Here is a 24,922-nt window from a genome sequence, read left to right as displayed (position 1 = left end):
GTCTACAGCAAGTAAGAATTCCATTTGTTCCACTTTTGTACCTGCTGTAGGTTGAGCAGGCATTTCAAGCTACAACTCTAATTTTATCTGTATGAATGTTTTGCCTCCATGTATGTATGTATGTATGTATGTATCTGGTGCCCAAAGGGATCAGAAGAAGGTATTGAACCCCTTGGAAGTGGGGTTACGGATGGTTATGAGCCACCTGTGGGTGCTGAGAATTGAGCCCGGGTTGGTCCTCTGAAGAGTAACAAGCGGTCTAAACCATGAGCCATCGTTCCAGCCCCCTCGAGATACAGCTCTTTATTTGCCTCTCAATTAAATACTGAAGCTGGGGCATTCATCACTTGTATTAATGTTCCAGTAACAGACATGTAGTACTATAGTACTTTCTTGATATTCTCCAACCCCCCAACCAATGGAAAATGTTATTACATCATATATTGTTGCTACTATATTGTTATAATAATATTGTCATTATTATACAGAAGCTGAAGTTTAGTCTAGAATGGGGACATGTGGATAGATTCCTAGCTACTCCACAGGCCAGTGGCTTAAACCAAGGACTATAACAGCAGCCTGGGAAAAATAGACTGTTTCTAAAAAGGGAAAAGGTGTTGGGAGGGGGCGGGTAAAGAAAGAAAGAAAGAAAACTGAATGATCTAAATTCAGCTTGTAAGTACAATGAAGATGGCATCCAAGTTCTAGTTCAACCAGCTTCCATCAGGATATTAAGATCCTTCCCCTACAATGGGCCTTAGATACTAAGAAAAGTCTAGAAAGGCACTGGGGCAGTTCTGAGGAAGGGGAGAACTTTCAATAATGTTCAACAAACAAATATCACAAACCCAACACCAGAAGCCTGTCTCCAGGGCCTGCTTATGTCTGTTTAGTCTCAAATGATTTGGTTTGGTTTGGAAAAGGTAGTATGTCCTCTAAGCTTTTGTCGTTTCACTCGCCTCTCCTAACCGGGCTTGTCCAGTCTCCGTTTGAGGTCTAGGCAGCTGGACGCTGGAGGCCAAAGGCTACCCAAGCTGGGGGTGACCTCGGAAGCAGAACCTTGGCCCAGAGTACAGCTGCTAACGGTGAAAGACTGAGGCGGTTGGACTGCGCCATTCCTGAAGCTACAGGGGCATACTCTTGGCATCGTCCTTAAAGATGAGTAGGAAAAGGAAAGTGAGGGTTACTGTCCTCTCTGGTCCCTTCTCTTTCTCATTCAGCATGGGTCCCGCCGGCTGATTTACGAAGGGAATCCTGTAAGATAAGGAGGAGGAAAAAAACCACTGATGGCAATTGCAGTAACTCAGTGGCTTATACAAAGGAATTATTTACATATAATTTGCATGTTGGCGTACTTGTGGAAGTACGTAAAACTTCAGTCCATTCCCATTCCGTCGTGTATCCAGCCTTCAGTATTTCCCTCTCGGCTTCCTTAGTAAAGCCTGCCTCTTAGGTCCGCCCTCAAGCACAGGGCCCGCCTTCCACGGGTAAGCTCCTCCCTGCTCCCCCGCCCCTTCCCCAGCTTCCAAATAGCTCTTCCCCGCCCCCTTTTTATTTCTGAACAGGCGTGACTCGGGCAGCTCACTGCTCTCCGATTACTATGGGATCGGTAGTGTCCTGACAGTCCACGAAGCAGGAAGGCAAATCTCGGGAAGAGGGGCTCTGGCCCAGGAGACTCTGACATCGAAGCCCGCAGAGGAGTTGTTATTTCGGGTCCTGCGTGTGAGGTCCGGGCCAACTTGCGGCAGCGTGAAGGCCCCTTCAGGCGGAGCCGCGGGCAGCCCCGCAGCCGGGGCCTGGTGCAGCCGCCGCGGCCGCTGTCAGGGAAGCACGGGCGGCCAATGGAACCCGGGAGCGGCCGCTGCTGCTGAGGCGGCGGTGTCGGCAGTCCGACCCCGACCGCCTGCACCCTCTCCGCGAGGGTCCCCGGGAGGTAAGCGGCTCCTCCGGCATGAGTCGCCTTTGCCGGGCGGGGGGGGGGGTTCCTTCTGCCACCCTGTCCCGCACCGCCTACCGCGACCTGGGTTCGACTACAAAACTGCCCTCCTGGTGGGAGCTGCACCCTGAGGTCCTTCACCCTTTCCCCTCGGACCCAGGGTCGTTTTCTCTGCTTTCTGGTTTCCTCTTCTGTTTAGCCCCTCCCTCTGCCCCGTGGATTCCACCTCCCCCCACACCACACACTTACTACCCCTGTTGCCTCTGTCCCTCTAAGCCGTGAACCTTTTCCACATTAGACCCCTTCTACAATGTCCATCCTTGTTTGCCCTTTCTCGCCGTTTGTGTTTCTGCTCCCTAACCTTTTCCATGGACTCCGCCTTTATCCCTTTTCCTATTTTCCCCAACTCCTCCGTAAGTCTGTGCAACCTCAGCACAGAGTTCCCATTTCCCTCAGCTAAAGATCGTATCCCTCTCTTCTGCTCTGATTCCATTATCTCACCATGACCCACTCCTCCAGCTCCTGGCTTCCAAGAATTGCCTGTTGCCTTCTTAAAGGATCTCAGACTGTTGTTATCATGCCCAAGACCCCATCTACTTTGACCTTAGTGCTTAACCCTTGTCTGCGGTTCCTGATGATACCTGTCCCTGTAGGAGAAAGTTCTGCTGTGAACACCCCTTCGGATTAGTGATTTCCAACTTTTCACACACACATACACACAACCCCTGTTTCCAGGATTTTGCCGATCTTTGTCTCCCTCGGTTGTCGTCCCTGTGGTAACTTTAAGTGTTCTCTATCACACTTTTTATCTCCCACACATCACTATTTCAGATCTGTTAAACCTTGAACGAAGAAGACAATGTGTTGGGAGGAGGGGAGCCTCTGCTGTCTCGAGCTTTTCTGGACAGATGTGTGTTTCTGAAGGATGGAGCAGCTTTTAAAGAAGTCCCGGTCAATCACGTTACATTTCGTTGACTGTTCAGAGGCAACCACTAGGAGGGATGATCAGGCCTCCATGGAAACTGAATGCGGTTGTGAGAAATTGTGCTTCAGGTTATTTATTTGGGACTTTGTTAGGTCACAGGATAGGATCTCCTACTCCCCTCCAGACAGAAGCACAGTGGAATAATGGTGGCTAGTTTCACAAGCACTTGGACCTAAGGGGTGAAGTTGTGTGTATCTGGGAAAAGAAACATGAGATGATGTGAAGAGCTGGCGTGTTCGCAATCAGGACCCTTGGTTCAGCATGCAACTTCCTCACTTGAAGCCAAGAATGCTCTTTTGAGAAAAATGGCTATTCTGTAAGCAGTATTGCAGTAATAAGCTAGTAGTAGGATGTCTGCTGGGGGAAGAATTATACTTTTTTAATTTATAAAACTGCAGGTTCTCAGGCAAAAGGAATTTATTGCTAGTGATTTTATCATTTTGAAAATTTCCATCTATTTTGCTATTTTGATTTCTCTGGTTTCTGACCATGAGCATAAAGTTAGTTTGACACAGAGACTCCTGGCCTGCCTTTTTCTCTCCTACCACCTGATCCGTAACCCCAGATTCTATTGTCAGAAAATGTGTTTCCGGAAGAGCTCTTGGGGAAGCGGGAGCATGCTGGACTCAGCAGCTAACTAGATGCTGCTTTGTCTTCCACACTTCTCTCGGCCTGAGACAGTGAGGAAGGCGCAGGTACTCCAGTTACACAAGCTGGTGAACGTCTTTAATCCCAGCACTTGGGAGGCAGAATTCGGATCTCTGAGTTCGAGGTCAGCCTGGTCTACAAATGGATGGAGTTCTAGGACAGCCAGAATTGTTACATAGAGAACCGCTGTCTCAAATTGCCCCCCAACCAAAAAAAAAAAGAAAAAGAAAGAAAGAAAATAGTTATGCCAATTTGACCCACTTCTTATTTGAAGTTACTCAGAGTACAATCTAGTAATCTGTTTATGAGAGACCTTCCCTCCTTAGATGCACCCTTAACCAAAAATGATGTCCCTAGTTGTCCTTGCTTCTCATCTGGGGCCACACTGCATAAGAACGTCTGCTGAACACTAAGGTAGCAAACTGAGCTGCTTTGGTTTGGGGAAGAGGTTTGGGAGGATCCCTTCAGTAATCAGCGTGGGACAAAGAGAGCCTAGACGAAGCACAACTAGACTTGGACAGGGAGGACTAGTTCAGAGAAAGGTGAGCTGTACAGGTTGCTGTCTTTGCCCTCTGCCAGTCTCATCAGGCTCTTGCAGCAGGCTTGGGCTGTCTGGCTGGAATCTGCTTATACCTGCTTCATGGCCTTGCACTGAGTTCTCAGCTTGATCAATATTGACCTAACTACTGTAAGACCACTGCCCTTCCCCCAAGGCTGTAGCTGAGAATGAATGCCCTCTTCCCTGATGCCACCATTCTTTGAGACCTTGGGCAAGCATACTTGGTTCCTGGTGGGGCTTGAGCTTGCTAGACTGCTCAGTCCAGAGTCCCTACAGGGAAAAATGTAGAAATCATTCTTCCTTTACCATTAAGGTCAAAGGGGAAAGATGAGTTGAGTTCTTAAAGATTTGTAATAGGCCTTAAATGAAAGGAACTTCTTTTTTAAGGAAAAATTTTATGTGTATGGATGTTTTGCCTGCCTGTATGTCCATGGGCCACAGATGTGCCTATGCCTGCAAAGACCAGAAGAGGATATTTGTTCCCTTGGAACTGGGGTTAAAGATGTTTGTAGGCCACCAGGTGGGTGCTGGGAATTGAACCTAGGTCCTGTGGAAGAGCAGGTAGTGATCATAACTGCTGAGCCATCTCTCCAGCCCCAGCAAGGAACTTAAACAGCAAAACAAGCAGTCTAGGATGATAGAGAGTCCCTTATGAAGAGCAGCTTATTTTTAAAAATTGTTGTTAAAGTACATGTACTTGAAATTGAAATGAATGAAATGTATGCCCTGGCAATGCTGAAGCCTGCATGGGCAGCCTGTATATGGCAGTTCTGTTGAACTTGTCCATATTGGGTTTCATGGTCTAAGTTGATGAGGGCAGCAGACCAGGTCTCTTCCTCAAGAGGGCACCAGATCTCGTTACAAATGGCTGTGAGCCATCATGTGGTTGCTGGGAACTCAGGACCTTTGGAAAAGCAGACAGTGCTCTTAATCACTGAGCCATCTCTCCAGGCTTTGGTAATATTCAGTAGTATTGTAGGAATTCATGATTAAAACTAACAGCCCCTTTCCCTTCATCTGTACTTATACTCCCTCAAATCAGAGCTAGCCTCTTTAATTATCTCAGTATAAAGTTCTATCCAAAGCTTATTACCATAGCTTCTCTTAAATGCTTGTTTCTTGACCCTTTGTTGCAAAAGAGAGTTTGAGTATAGAGGATTCATACTTGTTTAGGTAATTATGACATTATTCTTATTTCCATCTGAGCCTTTCTTTTCCATTAACATGGATTGGGTTTTGCTGGGAATTGAAAGTCAGAGCCTTGCTCTTGTTAGGTAAATCCTCTACCATTGCACTGGACCCTTGGTGCACGACACCCTTAACCACCTTTTCCATAAACTTTACCTGCACCTCATACTGTGACATGCTGGCTCCTTTATCTTTGTTTCCACTTCTTGTGACTCATCTCACAGGATCCTTCAAAGAAAGGAAAGTGAGCTGGCCTGCCTGCTTGGAAGAGCCCTAGGTCAGATGATTCCTAAGACGTCATTCTGTGTGCCAGGCATGGTGACACACACCTTTAATCCCAGCACTTGGGAGGCAAAGGCAGGTGGATCTCTGTGACCAGCCTGGTCTACAAGAGCTAGTTCCAGGACAGCCAAAGCTGTTACACAGAGAAGAAACTCTGTCTCAAACAAAACAAAACAAGTCGTTCTGTGAAAATGCAGGAGCATGTTAAAGCATCAGGATTGGTGTGAAACAGTTCATATTTATCATGCTTGGTAAAAGATTTGGAGAAGTAATAATGGTGATTGGGTAAGGGTGTTGATTTGGGACGCTACTGTCTTTCCTGAAAGTTCAGTCCAGTCTAGTAAGTCTTTTCATGAAGACTGTTTTCATAAAATTCTGTGTAGGTGACTTTGCTTGCACAGAATTTTTGAGGGGCTCAGTTGAAGAGAGCCTGGTTAAAGAGATAACATTCCCTCCTGAGTCCTCTGTAGACATAACTGCTCAGGCCCACAAAACACATGTGGCCACCTCTGCTCTGCAGAAACTGCTCTATACTACCGTAACCTGGATCGACCCTGATTCTCAGACTTTCTCTGCTATATTAGGTGTTTTTCTCATTGCTACCACAAAACACCTGACAAGAGCAACTTGAGAGTGTTTTGGCTTACAGTCCATCACAGTGGGCAGAGCGTGATGGCAGGAGTGAGAGGCAGCTGGTAACTTTGCTTCTGCAGTAAGGCCCGAGAGAGCCTTACCGTCTCCTTTAATTCAGTCTGGGCCCCCACCCCATGGCTTGGAGCCTCCAGTATTTTGGGTTTTCCCACCTCAGTCAACCTAGTCTAGACAATTCCTCACAGACATGCATACAGAGCGTTGTTTCCATGGTGACTCTAAATTCTAAAAAGTTGATTTAAGATCATGCCTGCCTTGCCTGGTTTCATGGGGCACAATTATCAACACTTTAAGCTCTGATCCTTTCCCAGCCCCATCCTCCTTTCCTGGTAGTCAAGCTGCCAGGCTCAAACAAGGAGGCCTCTTCTTTTTCCCTCCAGACTCCCAGTGTGATGTCAGTTCTCAGCTGTGTGAACGCCACGGTTTGTAGGAGGAAGAGTGACAAATGCAAGGCTTGTTTCCTCCTCTTTTTGTCACTGCATTTTAGTCCTTTTTTTTTAACATTTTGTTTATTATGTATACAATATTCTGTCTGCGTGTATACCTGCAGGTCAGAAGAGGGCACAGGCACCAGACCTTATTACAGATGGTTGTGAGCCACCATGTGGTTGCTGGGAATTGAACTCTGGACCTTTGGAAGAGCAGGCAATGCTCTTAACCTCTGAGCCGTCTCTCCAGCCCCCTCCTTTTATTTTCTTTAGAATAGTTTGTGCTCCAAGGGTTATTTTTTGCTGCATTTAAAGATGAAGAAATTACTGTTGAAGACCATATTTGAATTAGATTTTGAAGAATTCCTTATTTCTGTTATTCGTGTATATGTGTGTCTGCCCATATATGTTAATTAGTGTTTGCGTGCATACATGTGGAGGTCAGAACCCAACTTCAGGTTGTTCATCAGATGCTGACCGTCAACTTTTTCTAAAAGACAGGAGTTCCTTAGCTTGCCGCTGGCTAAGTACAATAGACTGGTGTAAGTCCTAGAGATCTGCTTGTCTCTACCAGGGATCACAGTGTATGCTGCCATGCTAGGCTTTTTTGACATGGGTTCTGAAGATTAAACTCAGGTCCTTGTCCTTGCATAGCAAGCATTTTCCTATCTGAGTAATCTTTTCAGTCCCTGTTTCTATTATCTTAATTGTCAGTGTGATCTAACCCTATTCTCTCCCATAATCCTTCTCTCTGACTTGTGGTCCCTGAGTCCCCAAGAGCCTGGTGGTATACTTGTATAGCCAGTTAGAGATGCTTGTATAAAAGAGAAGTTGGGCTGGGCTCATCTGCCCTACTTTTTTGATTTGGTTTGGTTTTGGGTTTTTTGTTGTTGTTGTTTTTATATGTTTTGATTTTAGTTTTAGTTTTGTTTTGACAGTAGTCTCTTGTAACCCATGCTAGGCTCTGCTCACTAAGTAGCTGAAGATGACCTTGAACTCTTGATCCTCCTGCCTCTACTATTCAAATGCTAAGATTACAGGCATATACCATCATGCCCTACTTTTTTAAAAATTACGTGTCTCATGTGTGTGTGCATGCATGTGCATACACAGGTACACACATGCCACACCATGCATGTGAAGGTGAGAAGAAACCTTTCATGATTTGATTGTTTCCTTCTGCCTTGGGCTCAAGGGATGGAAGTTGGGCCACCAAGCTTGCATTACAAGTGCTTGCATTACTCAGCTATGTCACCTGCCCTGTGCCCAGCTTTTTCTTGCACCTGTTGATATCGTCTGGTTCTTGGGCAGGTTGGGAAGTCTGTTCATTGTGGATCCTGGGCTGAACCCTGGGAGATTGTCTTCTTTTGCCTAAAGGATAAAAGGATAATGGTATCTTTTTCTGCCTTCCTGGTGCCAGTAATAAGCAAAATTCTAATTCATTGGGACAGGAAAATTAATTTCCTATGAAGTCTAAGACACTCTTGTGTGTGAGGATGACTGAGCTTCATTTCCCTTGGAAGTTTGGGGGTGGTTGTTTTTGTTTTGCTGTTTTTTGTTTTGTGTTACTTTGGTTTTTTGAGACAGGATTTCTCTGTGTAACAGCTCTGACTGTCCTGAAACTTGCTTTGTGTACCAGGCTGGCCTTGAACTCAGAGATCTGCCTACCTCTAGAGTGCTGGGATTAAGGGTGTGAGCTACCGTAGCCTGGTGGTTGCTTTTGTTTTTATGGTGCTGGGGATCAAACACAGCACTTTGTACATGTTAGACAAGCCCTCTGCTTCTAAACTTTACTCCCAATACCCCTTTAAAATGTTTTGCTTTGTTTTTAGATTATCCCATGTAATCTGGGCCTTGAACTTGCTGTATAATTGAGGATGACCTTGTGTTCTTGATCATCCTGCTTCTGACTCTCAGGAATTACAGTTCTGCACCCCATACCAGATCCCCTTTAAGGTTTTGAAAAGCAGACTTTTAGGAGCTTTGTGATTTAGAAGTCTCTGGAATAGAAAAGGATGAGCCAAGCATACAGATACTGGGAAAGGGTTAGTTGAACAGGGCTGATCAAGGTAGAAGACCTAGAAGGTGATGGTCCCAATCATGAGAGTGTCCTACAAAGGTGTGGCAGGGAGTGATTCAAGTTGCCTTATTATTCCTGTGCAACCCACAGTTGGATTAGAGGCAGATCCACATAGGCCGCCATGCTGGTTCTACTGCTCAGAGGCACTGCCTAACTCTGGGAGAGAGTGTAGTGAAAGATGCCACCTTCTTATCGATACCAAGTCCAGACTTCATCAGGAAGTACAGTAATTTTTTTTATTGATTTTTATTGAGTTCTACATTTTTCTCTGCTCCCTTCCCTGTCTCTCCCCTCCCCACCAACACACTCCCAAGGTCCCCATGCTCCCAATTTACTCAGGAGATCTTGTCTTTTTTCGACTTCCCATGTAGATTAGATCCATGTATGTCTCTTAGAGTACTCATTGTTGTCTAGGTTCTCTGGGATTGTGATTTGTAGGCTGGTTTTCTTTGCTTTTTGTTTAAAAACCACTTATGAGTGAGTCCATGTGATAATCGTCTTTCTGTGTCTGGGTTACCTCACTCAAAATGTTGTTTTCTAGCTCCATCCATTTGCCTGCAAATTTCAAGATATTGTTATTTTTTTTCTGCTATGTAGTACTCCATTGTGTAAATGTACCACATTTTCCTTATCCATTTCTTCAGTCGAGGGGTATTTAGGTTGTTTCTAGGTTCTGGGTATGACAAACAAAGCTGCTATGAACATAGTTGATCACATATCCTTGTGCACAGTTTAGAATATATACCCAAAAGTGGTATTGCTGAGTCTTGAGGAAGGTTGTTTCCTAATTTTCTGAGAAATCACCACACTGATATGCAAAGGTACTGTAACAGTTTGCACTCCCACCAGCAATGCAGGAGTGTTCCCTTTTCCCCACAACCTCTCCAACATAAGTTGTCATCAGTGTTTTTGATCTTGGCCATTCTTACAAGTGTAAGATGGAATCTCAGAGTTGTTTTGCTTTGCATTTCTCTGATGACTAAGGATGTTGAACATTTCCTGAAGTATCTTTCAGCCATTTTAGATTCCTCTGTTGAGAATTCTCTGTTTAGGTCTGTACTCCATTTTTTTATTAGATTATTTGTTCTTTTGATGACCAATTTCTTGAGTTCTTTGTATATTTTGGAGATCAGACTTCTGTCTGATGAGGGGTTGGTGAAGATCTTTTCCCATTCTATGTAGGCTGATGTTTTGTCTTGTTGCTTTACTTTTTTTTTGTTTGTTTCTTGTTTTTTGTTTTCTCAGTTTCAGAAGGTCCCATTTATTAATTTTTTCTCTCAGTGTCTGTGCTACTGGGGTTATATTTAGGAAGTGATCTCCTGTGCCAATGCGTTCAAGTGTACTTCCCACTTTCTCTTCTATAAGGTTCAGTGTGTTGAGGTCTTTGATCCATTTGGACTTGAGTTTTGTGCATGGTGATAGATATGGATCTAATTTCATTCATTCTGATATATAGAATGATATCTAGTTATGCCAGCACCATTTATTAAATAATGCTTTCTTTTTTCCATTTTATATTTTTTTGCTTTGCTAAAAATCAGGTGTTCGAAGGTGTGTTGATTAGTATCGGCATCTTCAATTCAGTTCCATTGGTCCTCCTGTCTGTTTTGGTTTTTTTTTTTTTTTTTTTTGCCAATACCAGGCTGTTTTCAGTACTGTAGCTCTGTAGTAGAGTTTGAAGTCAGGGATTGTGATGCCTCCAGAAGTTCTTTTATTGCCCAGGATTGTTTTGGCTATCCTGGGTTTTTTGCTTTTCCATATGAAGTTGAGTACCATTCTTTCGAGGTCTGTGAAGAATTTTTCTGGGATTTTGATGGGCATTGCATTGAGTCTGTAGATTGCTTTTGATAAGATTGTCATGTTAATTCTACCTACCCAAGAGCATGGGAGATCTTTCCACTTTCTAGTGTCTTCAATTTTTTTCTTCAAAGATTTAAAGTTCTTGTCATACAAATCTTCCTCTTGTTTGGTTTGACTTACTCTAAGATATTTTATGCTATTTGTGGTTATTGTGAAGGGTGATTTTTCTCTGATTTCTTTCTCAGCCTATTTATCATCTGTGTACAGGAGGGCTACCGATTTTTTATTTATTTATTTATTTTTTAGTTAATCTTGTATCCTGCTACATTACAGAAAGTGTTTATGAGTTGTAGAAATTCCTTGGTAGAATTTTTGGGGTCGCTTATGTAAACTATCATATCATTAGCAAAAGTGAGAGTTTGACTTATTTTTCTATTTGTATCCCCTTGATCTCCCTTTGTTGTCTTATTGCTCTAGCTAGGACCTCAAGAACTAGATAAGGAGAGAGTAGACAACCTTGTCTTGTTCCTGATTTCAGTGGGATCACTGAATTTCTCTCCATTTAGTTTGATATTGGCTGTTGGCTTGCTGTATATTGCCTTTATTATGTTTAGGTATGTTCCTTGACAGGGATACTTTTCATGCTTGACAGAGTTGGAAGAAAGATGAACTAAAGTATGCCTTTTGGGGGGCCAGAGAGATGGCTCAGAGGTTAAGAGCATTGCCTGCTCTTCCAAAGGTCCAGAGTTCAATTCCCAGCAACCACATGGTGGCTCACAACCATCTGTAATAAGGTCTGGTGCCTGTGCCCTCTTCTGGCCTGCAGGTATACACTCAGACAGAATATTGTATACATAATAAATAAATAAATAAATAAATATTTTTTTTAAAAAGTATGCCTTTTTGTTGGTATCTGAGAGTTGAAGAGTTTCCCATCAGTCTTTCTGGAAAGCTTTGGTACTAACTGCTGGGAGGCAGAGAACTTGACTGTGTGATATTGGGCAAATGAAAGTAACCTTGCCACTTAACACTTCAGAGGTAAAAGAAACATCAATGGAAAGAAGGTGTTAGAAAGTAGGGCTTCTGCAGCTGGAGATACAGCTTAGTTGGTAGAGTGCATGCCTTACATGTATGAAGCCCTGGGTTCAATCAAGCAAGGCATAGTGGTCCATGTCTCTAAAGCTAGCACCTGGGAAATGAAGGCAAAAATATCAGAAGTTTAAGATCATCCTTAGCTATATAGTGAGTTCAAGGCCAGCCTGAAATTCATGAGACTCCTGTCTGGGGAAAAAATAAATAAAAGTTCTTCAGAATAACCAGAAAAACATACACCGAGCACCTCTTTTCTATTCATCCAAGGTACCTCATTAGAAAAAAGAATAATGTTATAAACACTTAGAAATTACTTACTTTATTTTATTTATTTTTTTGGTTTGGTTTGGTTTGGTTTTTTGGAGGCGGGGTTTCTCTGTGTATCCCTGGCTATTTGGAACTCCCTCTGTAGACTAGACTGGTCTTGAACTCAGAAAGATCGTTCTGCCTCTGCCTCCCGAGTGCTGGAAGATGTGTGCCGCCAACCCAGCTAGAAATTACTTACTCGCTAGCTCCGCAGAAGCCGCTCCTTTTTCTAAAGTGTACATTAGATGCTCTCTTTATTTGGGAAGAGGCCAATATCCAGATTCTGAAGTTATAATCATCTGACAAAATATTCTAGACTTATTCTCCTGATCTGGACCACTCTGAAATTCCCTTCTTGCTTTTTGCTGACTTTCCTGATCTGGTTTGATGATGCTCTGAAGGCTGCTCTTGGAAGCAGTGGCTTTCACCAGCAGTGTTCTCTGACTACTTCTACAAGCCCATCCAGAGAGATCCGAGTTTCAACTCTTGTGTATCCCTGGTTTTTTTTTTTTTTTTTGAAGTTATAGACCCATGAGTCCTGATTTCTTTTTGTTTTCTTACAACCCTTCCAGTTCCTAGAGTTAGTACATAATAGTGGGGAAGGTAGTAAGGGGTAGAGAAATGTGACCATAAAATTTTAAGGGTTCACAAATGACTAAGGCAATTCACACCCCTTATAAAAATAATAGTATATATGCACACACTTTTTATTAACCTTTTACAGGGTTAGAATTTAGCTAGCATCATTGACTACTACCTCATGCCAGGAACTATGTTAAATCATTTCATCCACATAAGTTTATGTCTTTCTTCTATTTAGCATCAATGTGAAGTAATTTTTTTTTCTCAGTTTGCAGTTAAAGAAACTGAAACAGAAGATACATGGTGTGTTTAGGTTTTTTATGGCTTATAAACATAGAGCAAGGGTATGGTATCAGAAAGCCACACATACAGAAAAATAGTGCAGCTTCTGCAAGGTTGACAGTGGCTGTTTGAGAGATGCTTATGTGAAGCTTAGAATAGTAGTTGCTGGCCCTTATTCCCTGACACTAATGTGTCGGGAAGGAAAAGTTTCTGGAAACAAAGTCAAGAGTGGTAGCTAGTACCTATAAGTTCAGTGCTTAGAAGGCTGAGGCAGGAGAATTGCTGTAGGTTTTAGGCCAGTCTGGTTTATAGTATAATAGTCTCAGAAGACAATAACAGCTTTGATACTGAATAAAGAGAGAGGCAGAGAACTTGTGTGTGAAATATGTTATGAATAAAGAGATAATAGTTTAGGTAGGAAAAGTGTCACCACAGGCATTTGAAGGTGACGCAGGAAGAACAAGAAAGAAGTATTTAGACTTAAAGAAAAGAGAATAAGACCTGAGTTGCTCCCCAGCATACTGTAAAGAGCATTTTGCGCATCCAAGCAAAGAACCAAGGAATACAGAAGGAATGAAGAGTATGCAGTGGTCAGAAGTAGAGGTAGTGAGGACAGATTTCTGTTGGGATGACTTCTCTGATGTTGAAGGGTGCAGGAAGACAGAGGAGGAGGTACTTGGGCAAGCTTCACGGTAAAGGAAAACCCTGACTGTGACACCACTAACAAGCGTGTGTATGTCGCTTTCTGTTCTTGTCTCCCTCCCTCCTCTAGCTTGGAAGCTCCAGGTCTGGCTGTAGCCATGGGAGACATGGTAGTGGAGTCTGCTACCCTGAAGCCAACTTCTGAGTCTACTCCTAGCCCATCAGGGAATAACGGGGGCTCCTTGCTAAGCGTCATCACAGAGGGGGTCGGGGAACTGTCAGTGATTGACCCTGAGGTGGCCCAGAAGGCCTGCCAGGAGGTGCTGGAAAAAGTCAAGCTTTTGCATGGAGGTGTAGCTGTCTCCAGCAAAGGCACCCCGCTGGAGTTGGTTAATGGGGATGGTGTGGACAATGAGATCCGTTGCCTAGATGATCCACCTGCCCAGATCAGGGAAGAAGAAGATGAGATGGGGGCCACTGTGGCCTCTGGCACAGCCAAAGGAGCAAGAAGACGACGACAGAACAACTCAGCCAAACAGTCTTGGCTCCTGAGACTGTTTGAGTCAAAACTATTTGACATCTCTATGGCCATTTCATACTTGTATAACTCCAAGGAGCCTGGAGTGCAAGCCTACATTGGCAACCGCCTCTTCTGCTTTCGCAATGAGGATGTGGACTTCTATTTGCCCCAGTTACTTAACATGTATATTCACATGGATGAGGATGTGGGCGATGCCATTAAACCCTACATAGTCCACCGATGTCGGCAGAGCATCAACTTTTCCCTGCAGTGTGCCCTGTTGCTTGGGGCCTACTCTTCAGACATGCACATTTCCACTCAACGACACTCCCGAGGGACCAAGTTACGGAAGCTGATCCTTTCAGATGAGCTGAAGCCAGCTCACCGAAAGAGGGAGCTGCCATCTTTGAGCCCAGCCCCCGACACAGGGCTGTCTCCCTCTAAAAGGACTCACCAGCGCTCTAAGTCAGATGCTACAGCCAGCATAAGTCTCAGCAGCAACCTGAAGCGAACAGCTAGCAACCCTAAAGTGGAGAATGAGGATGAGGTAAATTGGGGGAGGGACAGATGGGCAAAGTATCTGAAGGTTGCATGGAGACAGGATGTCTTACATGGGGTTACTCTGTTTCTGTCCTCCCTTCTGTTTCATTTCACTGATAGAAGCATGGAATGTTAGAATGGAAAAAGACCTTGGAATTCATGTATTCCAATGGCCTCATTTTACAGAGGAACAATTGGGAGACTAGAGAGATAAAGTAACTTGCCTCAGATCATCTAGCTAATGGCAAGGCTGATACTCTTGACTTTGTCCATAGTTGGCTTTCACTAAACTGAGCTGTCACTCCATTAACCACATACTAAGAACTGTGACGCAGGCCTGATGTACTCTGTTAGAACCTGGCCTACCTGAGATCACAGCCACACAAGAAAGGAAAAGGGGCTGTGCTCTTTCAGTGCTGGGAGAGAAAGGATGCCCATCAGCTTCTCCTCCATTCCTCATAATTCCTTTTCCTCACTCCCCAGAGACCCAACTTTTTGTTAACATAGGGTAAAGTTTATTCTCTACCAGTGGGGCCTCAACAGAATGTCCTGCCTTCATTTGAGATAAACAGAAAGGGAAGAGAGACATAACCTTGGTAAAGTAAGTGTAATGCTGGTTGAGGAGCTGAGGTTGAGAAAAGGAAGCTTGGCAGCCGCAAACTATCTAATGTTGACAGAGCAGGAGGTAAGCGGTTGGCAGCTTAGCACCACCATCTACTATACATCTGGACAGATAGTGGGGAAAGATACCCAGTGGATAACCAAGTTAAATGGCTAGGTGTCCCAGCCAGACTACTGGTGCTCCAGTCTTCATCTCTGTTGGCAGGCTCCCATCTTGACTGCCAGATGAGCCTAGAAAAGAAGGAATTTTAAAAAAGAAAAGAAAAAAAATGAAGAATACACAGTGTTGAAATGCATATACCTTCGGTCCTGGCATCTGTCTCTGTGGGGTATAAACCACCCACAGTTTTGATACAGTAAAGTTTCTTTCAAGTAGAGGGAAGTCAGGGTAGTTAGAGAAAGAAAAACAGTAGGCAAGGGAAATTCATACCCTGCTTTCCCTAGCAATGTATTTCATTATGATATTTTAATAATACTGAAGCCAAATGTGCCACTGATATGCTAGGCAGCATGCCAGATAATGTATGTGGAACCCTCACAACTCAAACTGGTGTTATTTTACCAGTGAGGAACAGGGCTCAGAGAAGTTAAATGGCTTCACTAAGGTCATTCAACTAGTTATTGTTAGACCAGGAACCCAGCCCATAGTTCATGCTCATAGTCACTCAGCCTAGCTGCCATGGTTATTCCTCAGCATCTACTTCCCGAGATCCCAGCTGTAAGAGGTCATTGGGGAAGAAGAGCCCAGGATGTGACAGTTGACACTTCCACATCCATGGACAGTCAAAGCCCAGGCTATTGTGGAAACTAGAGTGGACTGTTTTCATTTCTGTTTGAGCTTCGCAGCAGTTGAGGGTCTAGGAAGGGAGGTTGTTGCAGAACAAGAAGAATCCTCTAGATTTTGGTGGAACTGAGATCCTGAAGATTATCTGGTTTGAGATTATCTGATAGAGCTGCCTCATCTAAGATAAGATCTGGTCGGAGTGTGCACATCTGGGAGGGAATTCATTGGTGCCTCTTGTCTAGCTTGACTTCTCCCTGTATCTATTTTTTAGTCTACATCTTAGGACCAGAAAAGCAGAGGCCTTAGGGTTTTTCTTACCCTGTGCTGGTCTGGGGTCCCTCTTCTATGCATCTAACTTCTATGCTGCAGGATTATGGATGGCTCTGAGAGGCAGGTACTCTATGAGTGTTTAAATCTCTAGGGTGGGTTTTCCAGTTGCCATTCTTCCCCACCTGGCTCTTCATGGGTTACTGGGTCCAGGGAAGGAAGAAGGTAACACTTCCCTAGGTCCTCCTGGGCTATCTATCTGATGCTGGCAGAGTGAGACACTTGAATCCACTGAGGCTCCTTGGGAAACTTGAGAGCATGAAAGAAAAACAGAACACAAACATAAATGCCACTAGGTTTATAGGCATGGAGCCAAACTCAGGGGTTTCTGCCAGTCCTTTTGACATTTTGAGGATATGTCTATCAAAGCTTTTGTGCTTGAGGTACCAAGGGAAGTGGTCTTCCATTTCTTCCTTCCTTGTCATGAAACACTGATCCACTAAACAACTAGTTGCTTGTACAGTGTGCAAAGTTCTGTCCCAAAGGCAGCAGAGGATGGAGGATAAAATTCTGCTCTTGGACTAGAACCCATAAAGTCCAATACCAAAGCCCCAGTATGAGGAGCTAGCCAATGTGTGTCTGTCTTGAAACATTGTTTCCAGAAGCAGTAGGTAAATCTGTATCTTATTAAAATGAACCAAGCAAGATCTTCTAAGAAGGAGTCTTTCTGGGTGGGGCCGACACTCTCTGATAACAATGTTAGTTTTCCTTTGGGTACTGGCTAATCCCATGTTTCTCCCATTGTGGAGAAGCTCCAGAGAAGTGAGGCTGGCCTCAGGGAAGAGGCCTAGGGCTACTTTCAGCCTGGAGCTCCCTACAAAGCTCTTCTTCACTGGCCAGATCTCAGAAGTTTCCATTATCTTATGAGGATTCCTTCATACTTCCCACAGAGAGTTCTAGCATTGGTTTCTCACATCCATCTGCTACACACACACCCAGGCCCAACCTTCAAAGCAGTTCTTAATCAGCCTCAATTTTCCTTTCTATTTGTAGCCAAATTATAAATATTTTGGCATACAGCTGGGGGTGGGGGCTGCACAAGGATCAGAGAGTGATTAGGTACCACCCCCTAGTTCCATCCTTCCTACATAAGGATACTCCAATTAGATAGCTTTGTCTTTTCAGGACTGTAACCTTTGTACAGAGAAATCTGCTGCATGTCACACTGGAAGTCCTTCCAGCTTGATAAGGGTGCGATGTCAGCTCTTGGCTTCAGCTTTACTCCCTGAAGCTGACTCAGTACAAGTGACTCAGGCCTCGGAAGTAGGAGAGGAACAGATCATGATATCCTCCTGTCCGCTGTGGACATTAATGAGTCCACTGAGTCCTGTCTGGGAGAGTATCAGCTAGAGCCAATCTCCTGCCTGTTACTATTTCCCAACTAGCTTAGGTGTAGAAATTGAACCAGTAGGTTCTAACACATTCTGCCATCCTCACTGTCTCAATCCTTCCTCCCACTTCTTCCCAAAGTAGACGAGTTGCAGCCTTAGCAGGGTGTTTCCAAAAGTGGCTACACCCTGTAAATGCTCTCCTGCCCAGTTTCATAAAGGAAAACCAAAATGTAGTATCTCTATTGAGAACTTCAGCCATAGAATTGAATTAAGCAGATGCTTGAAATGCTGACCGTAGAGAAGTACTCTGCCTACTGCCTTCTTGCTCTGGGAACTCTAAGTTCTGCCTCTTAGTCCAGTCCCCTTCCCTCCTGCCTTTATGCACACACTCTGTGCCTGCTGCCTGTCCTGGGAGACAGCGGTGGACAGAACCCAGGACGGCCCAGGGCATGAGTACTGCTCCACAACTACTGAGGGACCTGCTCCTCACTTTGTTCCAGATTTCAGCTGAACGAAAGAGGGGGAAGGTGTTTATTTTTTCAATTTTTTGTTTGTTTCCTAAGAAAGACTCAGTCCGTAGCCTGGACTAACCTTGAACTCTTGATCTTTATGCCTCTTAGCCTCCCAAGTTCTGAAATTACAGGCGTGTGCCACTCCATTCAGCTGGGGTGATGTTTAGATTATTAAGGTCTAGACTTTGGACTGGGATTCAGATGACTACTGCCCTGCTAATTAGCTTTCTTGGGTGGATTTAGCTAGAACCTCATTGTCCAACATCAGTTCAAAACTGTTAAGTACTCAGTGTCCTGTGAGTACCGGACAGGAAGCTGGGCGGGTATGAGACTGACACATATATGACCATCCAGCCACAGGTTTCCGGTCCATGGATCTGGGGCACCCTTTGTCATATAGGTTCAAGGTTGGAATTAGGCTTCCTAAGGTGATCATGAGGCTGACTAAGAGGAGATATGTACTGAAAGGTTAGCCAAAAAGGTAGAGAAACATCAACTTTCTAGTACAGGGTCGTGCGGTTGGTGGCTGTCCTGGTGGAGAAGGGGTTGTTGGTTGAAAGCACGTGAGTGGGTTATATGAAAGAAATAAACCTTGGCCAGGCAATCATTGCACTAGGGATCCAGCTCTAGGGTTTTGATCTAAAAGGAAGGTGTGTTCAGGAAAGAATGGAAGATAAAATAGAAAATAAGGTATTTTGGCCTTCAACTCTTGATCTCAAGGTCTGAGCTAGCCTTTCAACATTCCACAAATATCTAGACTCTGGGCAAGTAGTGTTTCCAGACTGACCATCTTTCACTAAAGCAGAAAGATATAGCTGCACAAAAGAAGCAGTTATGATCCAAGTTGGAGCTAAATTCTTTGCCTTTGTCTCTTTCCCTCCCCCAACCTCACCCCTTCTTCCCCTTGCCCTCTGGCCCTTTCCCAGGAGCTCTCCTCCAGCACCGAGAGTGTTGATAATTCATTCAGTTCCGTAAGTGGGGCCAGGCTGGGACTGGGTGGCAGGCTCCCAACGTGGCCGCATTTCCTCTCCGTCCCATGTTTTCTATGACCAGTGAAGGTCCCTTTAATTCCAGGAGATTAGCATCTCCCTGCCAGGCTTCCCAGACCTGGAGACATTCCCCCTGAGCTTTGCTGCCAATACCCTGAGCCCAGGCCCAGACAGGCTCAGCTGATCCTTTGCTCCAAGGCTGCAGCTGGAATGTCATGCTGCTCCTAGGTCTCTGGAGCAAACAGCTGGGACAGGTAGTCAGAAAAAATTCCTGGATTTGAGCCATGGACTGCTTGGCAGAAACCTCTAGGATCCCATTTCTCCCACCAAGAACCCTTTCCCCATGACTTCTGTCATCAGCCCATCAAATATTTATTCAGTTTTCTAAATGTTAGGCTCTGTGCTATCCGAGCCAACTCCAAAAACAAACTGGCCTGAGGGAAAATTTTACCTTCCCATAACTGGTTTTCCTTTTTAACTTCATTTCTTCCAGGTCTGAGTTCTTCCCTTTCCCCAGCCCATTGCCCAGGATGTCCCTTAATCCCTGTTCTCCTTTCTTAACTCCCTCTGAACTAACCCATGACCCTCTGGTCCTACAGGGTCTTGGACCTTGTTCCTGGGCAAAGACGTGAGAGGAAATGCTGGACCCTCTGGGAGTTTGGATTTTTTTTTTTTTTTTTACATTTTATTCATTGTCTACCCACTCTGTTTTCTATTTTCTGTGCTGATCCCTTTTAATCATGATCCCATCTCCTCTCGTGTGGCAGAGCCTCTTTTTTGGAGGCCTGGGGTCATACCCTATGTGGTTAGGTGACATAGGGCCTACATCTGAAAGGCTGGCTTGAGGGTGGGAAAGAATTCTGCCTTTTCTAATGAGATGACTGAACTGGTTGGGGTGGAGGGTCGTTTGGACAGTGACCCTTTGCCACTGAGTGGATGGATTCAGGGATCAGGATAAAGGCATGAGTCTTCAGATCTCAGCACCCCCCACCACCCCGTCTTTCTGGGGTGGAACCCAGGGCCTCATTCTTACTTTTGCTGTGTTAGGCCTTCAGGATATTTCTAGGATCCTTGAAGTCCAATTCCATTTTCTTTTCTTTTTTTCCTTCAACCCTGTCCCTACAGTTTCCCTTCTTTGCTGTTGTACAGGGCTCTAAACCAACACACCTCCCATCATGGAGGAGAGGCTATGTGGTTCCTTTGCACACTGACTCTTATCTCACACGTGCAGGTGAACACAGTATTACCCAGTTCTCAGGAGAAGCTTCTGGATGGGGAAAACTTACCAAGGTCCACCCCTAGATGAAATGCTACAGCCATCAGTAGCTGCTGGGGGAGAGAGAATCAGTTTTCTCCAGAAATGAACCCCATGATAAGCTTCCCAATCGTAAATGATCAGCCATAAAAACTTTCGCATATGCACAGCACTAATTAGACTTAGTAAAAGATGTATAAAACAAAATAAGAGCCTGGAAAAACAGCTTAATGGTTAAGAATACTGGTTGCTCTTCCAGAGGGCTTGGTTTTGATTCCCAACACTCACATGATGGCTCACAACCACCTGTAACTCCATGGGCACCTACACACATAGGTACAAAGATACGTAGCTAGAACATCCATACACATAAAATAATTTTTAAAAAAAATTATCTGTTTGGTGGTATGTGCCTTCAATCCCAGCATTTGGGAGGCAAATACAGGCAGATCTCTGTGATTTTGAGACCAGCCTGGACTATATAGCAAGCTCTAGGCCAGCTAAAGCTACACAGACCCTGTCTCAAAAAAAAAATCCATGCCCAGTAGCTTCATCTTTTTTATAATGTTTTAACACTATTACAGAAAATGTGGAAAGAAAGTGGGTTGTTGACGTATTTGGTCGGTATGATAAATAACCAGACCAGCTCAAGAACAACAGTTATATTTTTAATAATTGAAAAAGGGGGGAACTCATGCTACCAGAGGGGGAGGTCCGAAATCCAAAATGGTCTGATGAGCGCAGCGTAGAGAGCACTTGCTCACCTACCTACCCAGGTTTTTCTTGGCTCCAGACAGCCACACCCTAACCAGATGTGATTGGTTGAGCTTCCCCATCAGTGGGTCTTTCTGCTCCCAGTGTATCCAAACTCTGAATACTTTAAAAAAAATAATTTTTATTATAGATCATGAATTCAAAAGGGGAATAGGGGGGATATGGGAAGGGTGGAAATGATATAAATATAATATACTCATGTATGAAATTTTCAAAACAGATTTTTCATTAACAAAAGTCTTGAATAAAGTTTGTTCTTAATCTCAAAAAAAAAGGAAACAAAAGATTTCTTTGTTTTTTTCATGTAGTATGAACAGTAAGGGTAGAAATTCTCAATCAGAAAAATAAGCAGACTTGGTATAGTGGTGCACATCTTTAATCCCAGCACTGAGAAGGTAGAAGCAGGAGAATTTCCATGAGTTAAAGGCTAGTTAGCTTGATCTATATAGCTTGAGTTCCAGGCCAAACAGGGCTACACAGAAAGACCCTGTCTCAAAAAAAAAAAAAAAGGGTGGGGACAGGTAGTGGTGGTTACCTTTGGTTCCAGCACTTAGAAGTCGGCGGCAGAGGCAGGCGCATCTCTGTGAGTTTGAGGTCAGTTGTTACACCCTGTCTCGAAAAACCAAAAAGAGAAAAAAAAAAGAAAAGAAAGGGGGGGGTGGTAGAGAAAAGTTTGGTAAATGAAATACTATTCCAATCAGAAGAGCAGAAAGAATAAGAAGAGAGATTGTTCTATATAGCTGAGGAGACATGATAAGACATGGAATTGTGTAGTAAATATCTGTTTTTCATGGTCTTGGTATATAGTTCTAACTGACTTAGTAATCACTAAGCTAGGCTGACCTGAAATTTGTGGCAATCCTGCCTCAGCCTCCCAAGTACTAGAATGTGATTCACCATGCCCAGCATATGGGGTTTTGTTTGTTTGAGTCAGGTTCTTTGTTATAGCCCAAGTTGGCCTCCATCTTGTGATCTTCCTTGCTATGACTTTCAAGGTGCTCGGATTAGAGGCGTGCACCTCTCTGCCAAGCTTTGTGGCTGTCTTGAGAAAGGGTCCCTGTGGTAGACAGGCTTAGACTAGTAGAGCTCTTCATCATGTCTGTCTGAGTCCATCTTTCTCCCCACCCTACCTTGCCCTTTCTGGGCATGCCTGAGATGCTGAGATGCATCTCATCATCTGCTCATCAACTGCTGAGATGCCTGGCATGAGGAACCAAGCTTACTATAGGGAACTAAAATGGGGGGTCAAGTCTGTGAAAGGCACGCGAAGAGAACTCAGGGAGGAACTGCTAGAGACAGCCTTCAGAAGGGCCACCGAGGGCTAACAGGAGCCAGTGCTTACTCCACTCACCTATCCCACCTATGAGCACCACCTCCCCGCCTTTTCTTTCCCAATGGTTATGCCCTCATTAATACAGTTTGCGCATTCTCTTCTCATCCCTGCTTGTGTACTTAGCCCTTACGAGAATGAGGGGTAGGTAGTTGGGGTTTGTGCCATGGAGAACAACAAAAGTTTCGGGATGAAGAGCATCTTCTTCTTTGAAAGGGGAAATACTGATTCAGGCCCCTTTCCCTAGTCCTATGAGGCCTGGCCAGAGTCCCTTGGCATAGAGCCAGCCTGAGGGCCCAGATTGGAGAAGGGATGACCCTGTTCTTGAGATGAGAAAAGCACTTCAAGTATGAGCTCTTCTGTCTGAGGTCCTGGATGGCCTTTCTAGACCTTGTCCCCTTGCCTGTATTAAAGGCGTGGGGCAGTCTTTGAGGAACTCAAGTCCAAGGGGGGAAAAAGGATTCTTTCTCAGTGAGCTGAGCTCAGGCCATCTTGAGTCCCCTGGAAAGAGCTGTCAGAGAAGGGATGTGTTCTCCCCTGTTCAAGCTGGAGAAGTAGGGTGAAAATTCCTACCATGGCCAAAGGTAGCCCCTTTCCTGGGGTTCTTTAAATACCAGGGCCCTGGCCAGGAGCAAATAAGGCTGCTTTTTTCAATGTCTTCTTCACCATCTTTTGTTTCATCCCAACCGTCTGTAGCCTGTCCGGCTGGCTCCTGAACGAGAATTCATCAAATCCTTGATGGCAATCGGCAAACGGCTGGCCACACTCCCCACTAAAGAGCAGAAAACACAAAGGCTGATCTCTGAGCTCTCTCTGCTGAACCATAAACTCCCTGCCCGAGTCTGGCTGCCCACTGCTGGCTTTGACCACCACGTGGTCCGTGTGCCCCATACACAAGCTGTTGTCCTCAATTCCAAGGACAAGGTAAGTGGGCTCTGGCCTAGACCCTTCCCTCATCTGACCATCCTGTGACTACTCAGCCTTTGTTCCCTACCTGCATGCTGGAGACCTTGTAGTGTATGCCCAGAACCTTAGATCCCTTCTGCCTGACTTCTTGGGTTTTGGTTTTATAGGCCAAAGCAGCCTAATATTTTCAGTGTACCTCATGCCATACTTAAGGAGAGTAGCTTTCCACCCACTCCTTATCCTCCTTTGAGTAGCTCTTTTGCCTTTCTGTAACTTTCAGGCTATCCAGGTACAACCATCATGTGGGTAAATGGACATATGTATAAGATTTTTTTTTGATCAAAGTGGGCAGAAAAGAAAGAAATATGCCCATTCATACCAGAGAAAACAAGTTGTGTTTGTCTCCTTATAGGAATGATGATCCTCATGGTTCAGAGTCTCCTCTCAGAGGAAGGATTGAAAATTAGAATTTTTCTTGGGACACATGTTGCTTTATCCAGTTTTTCTATCTACTTCCCTGGGCCCTGACTTTAGCATAAACCCACAGAGCTTCAGCTGCCATTGATAGTTGGAACAGTTTTTCACGACTGCACACATGCATTTGAGCCCTTGCGCCCTTTCCCCAATGTTTTATGCAGGTGATATCACAAGTTCCTACCTGTGCATGATGCTCACAGTCACAAGGGACTGCTGCTGAGGGTTGGGACAGAAAGAACTGTGTCAATGGAACTTAGATGGGAGGTAGTGGCAAATGCTGTCCTCCCCCGCCCCCCCCCCCCACAGGCTCCCTACCTGATCTACGTGGAAGTTCTTGAATGTGAAAACTTCGACACAACTAGTGTTCCTGCTCGGATTCCTGAGAACCGAATTCGGAGCACACGATCCGTAGAGAACTTGCCTGAATGTGGTATCACTCATGAGCAGCGAGCTGGCAGCTTCAGCACGGTGCCCAATTATGACAATGATGACGAAGCCTGGTCGGTGGATGATATAGGCGAGCTACAGGTGGAGGTGAGGGAGCACCAAGGAGACAATACTGGGGGCACAGCATCTGTTTTCTAGGAGCTTTTAATACATTTGGAATAACACACCTGTTAGCAGATGGCGCAAGCGCCCAGATGAATGTTGCAGGTAGTAAGGGTGTGAAAAGGAAAAGCACTGAACAGCTGGTTGGAATAGGCTCACGCTTGTTCTTCTGCAGCAGGAATTTAGATTGGAAATAAAAAGGAACATCTAGACTAGGGGAGGAGGGAAATATAATAAAATATTCATGGAACACCCCACTATATAAAGTTGATTTAGGACACAGAGACTGACAAGCCATACCTGCATCAGTCAAATATATAAAGGGAGCCAGGCCATGGTGGTGCAGGCCTTTAATCTCAGCACTCAGGGCAGAGCCGAGGGATCTCTGTGAGCAGTAAGAGCACTGCTGCTCTTATAGAGACCAGGGTTCAGTCCCCAGCACCTTTGCTGTGGCTCACAGCTAACTCCAGTTCCAGAGAGACCTGCTGCCCTCTTCTGGCCTCTGTGGACATTGCGCATCCATGATGCACATGCAGGCACTCATAT

At 44.7% G+C, this 24,922-nt stretch overlaps 1 protein-coding gene and 1 long non-coding RNA gene across 6 annotated transcripts in view; one reads left to right on the top strand and one right to left on the bottom strand.

Annotated features, from left to right (window-relative positions):
• Nucleotides 1-288: 288 nt before the first annotated feature.
• LOC125396047 (uncharacterized) lies at nt 289-1,533 on the bottom strand. The gene is made up of 2 exons (XR_007230706.3): nt 1,356-1,533; nt 289-1,254 (listed from the first exon to the last, which is right to left on the bottom strand). It is a non-coding gene; the product is annotated as an uncharacterized LOC125396047 (long non-coding RNA).
• Nucleotides 1,534-1,774: 241 nt separating this feature from the next.
• The window catches only part of Pi4kb (phosphatidylinositol 4-kinase beta), a 36,369-nt gene continuing 13,221 nt past the window's right edge, over nt 1,775-24,922 (top strand). For 2 of the 5 annotated variants that reach the window (XM_085678021.2, XM_048427848.3), the window contains exons 1-3: nt 13,592-14,528; nt 23,141-23,368; nt 24,134-24,361. In XM_085678021.2, the coding sequence (XP_085534147.1) occupies nt 13,620-14,528; nt 23,141-23,368; nt 24,134-24,361 (1,365 nt within the window). In that variant the 5' untranslated portion in view covers nt 13,592-13,619. Of the gene's footprint in view, nt 1,934-13,591; nt 14,529-19,022; nt 19,068-23,140; nt 23,369-24,133; nt 24,362-24,922 lie in introns of those variants that run through there. The other 3 variants (XM_048427844.3, XM_048427847.3, XM_085678022.2) reach the window with 3 other exon arrangements.

This window comes from Myodes glareolus, chromosome 17, assembly GCF_982192425.1.
Source record: "Myodes glareolus chromosome 17, mMyoGla1.1, whole genome shotgun sequence".
Taxonomy (NCBI): Eukaryota; Metazoa; Chordata; class Mammalia; order Rodentia; family Cricetidae; genus Myodes; species Myodes glareolus.
This window is presented reverse-complemented; position numbering and strand designations above follow the sequence as displayed.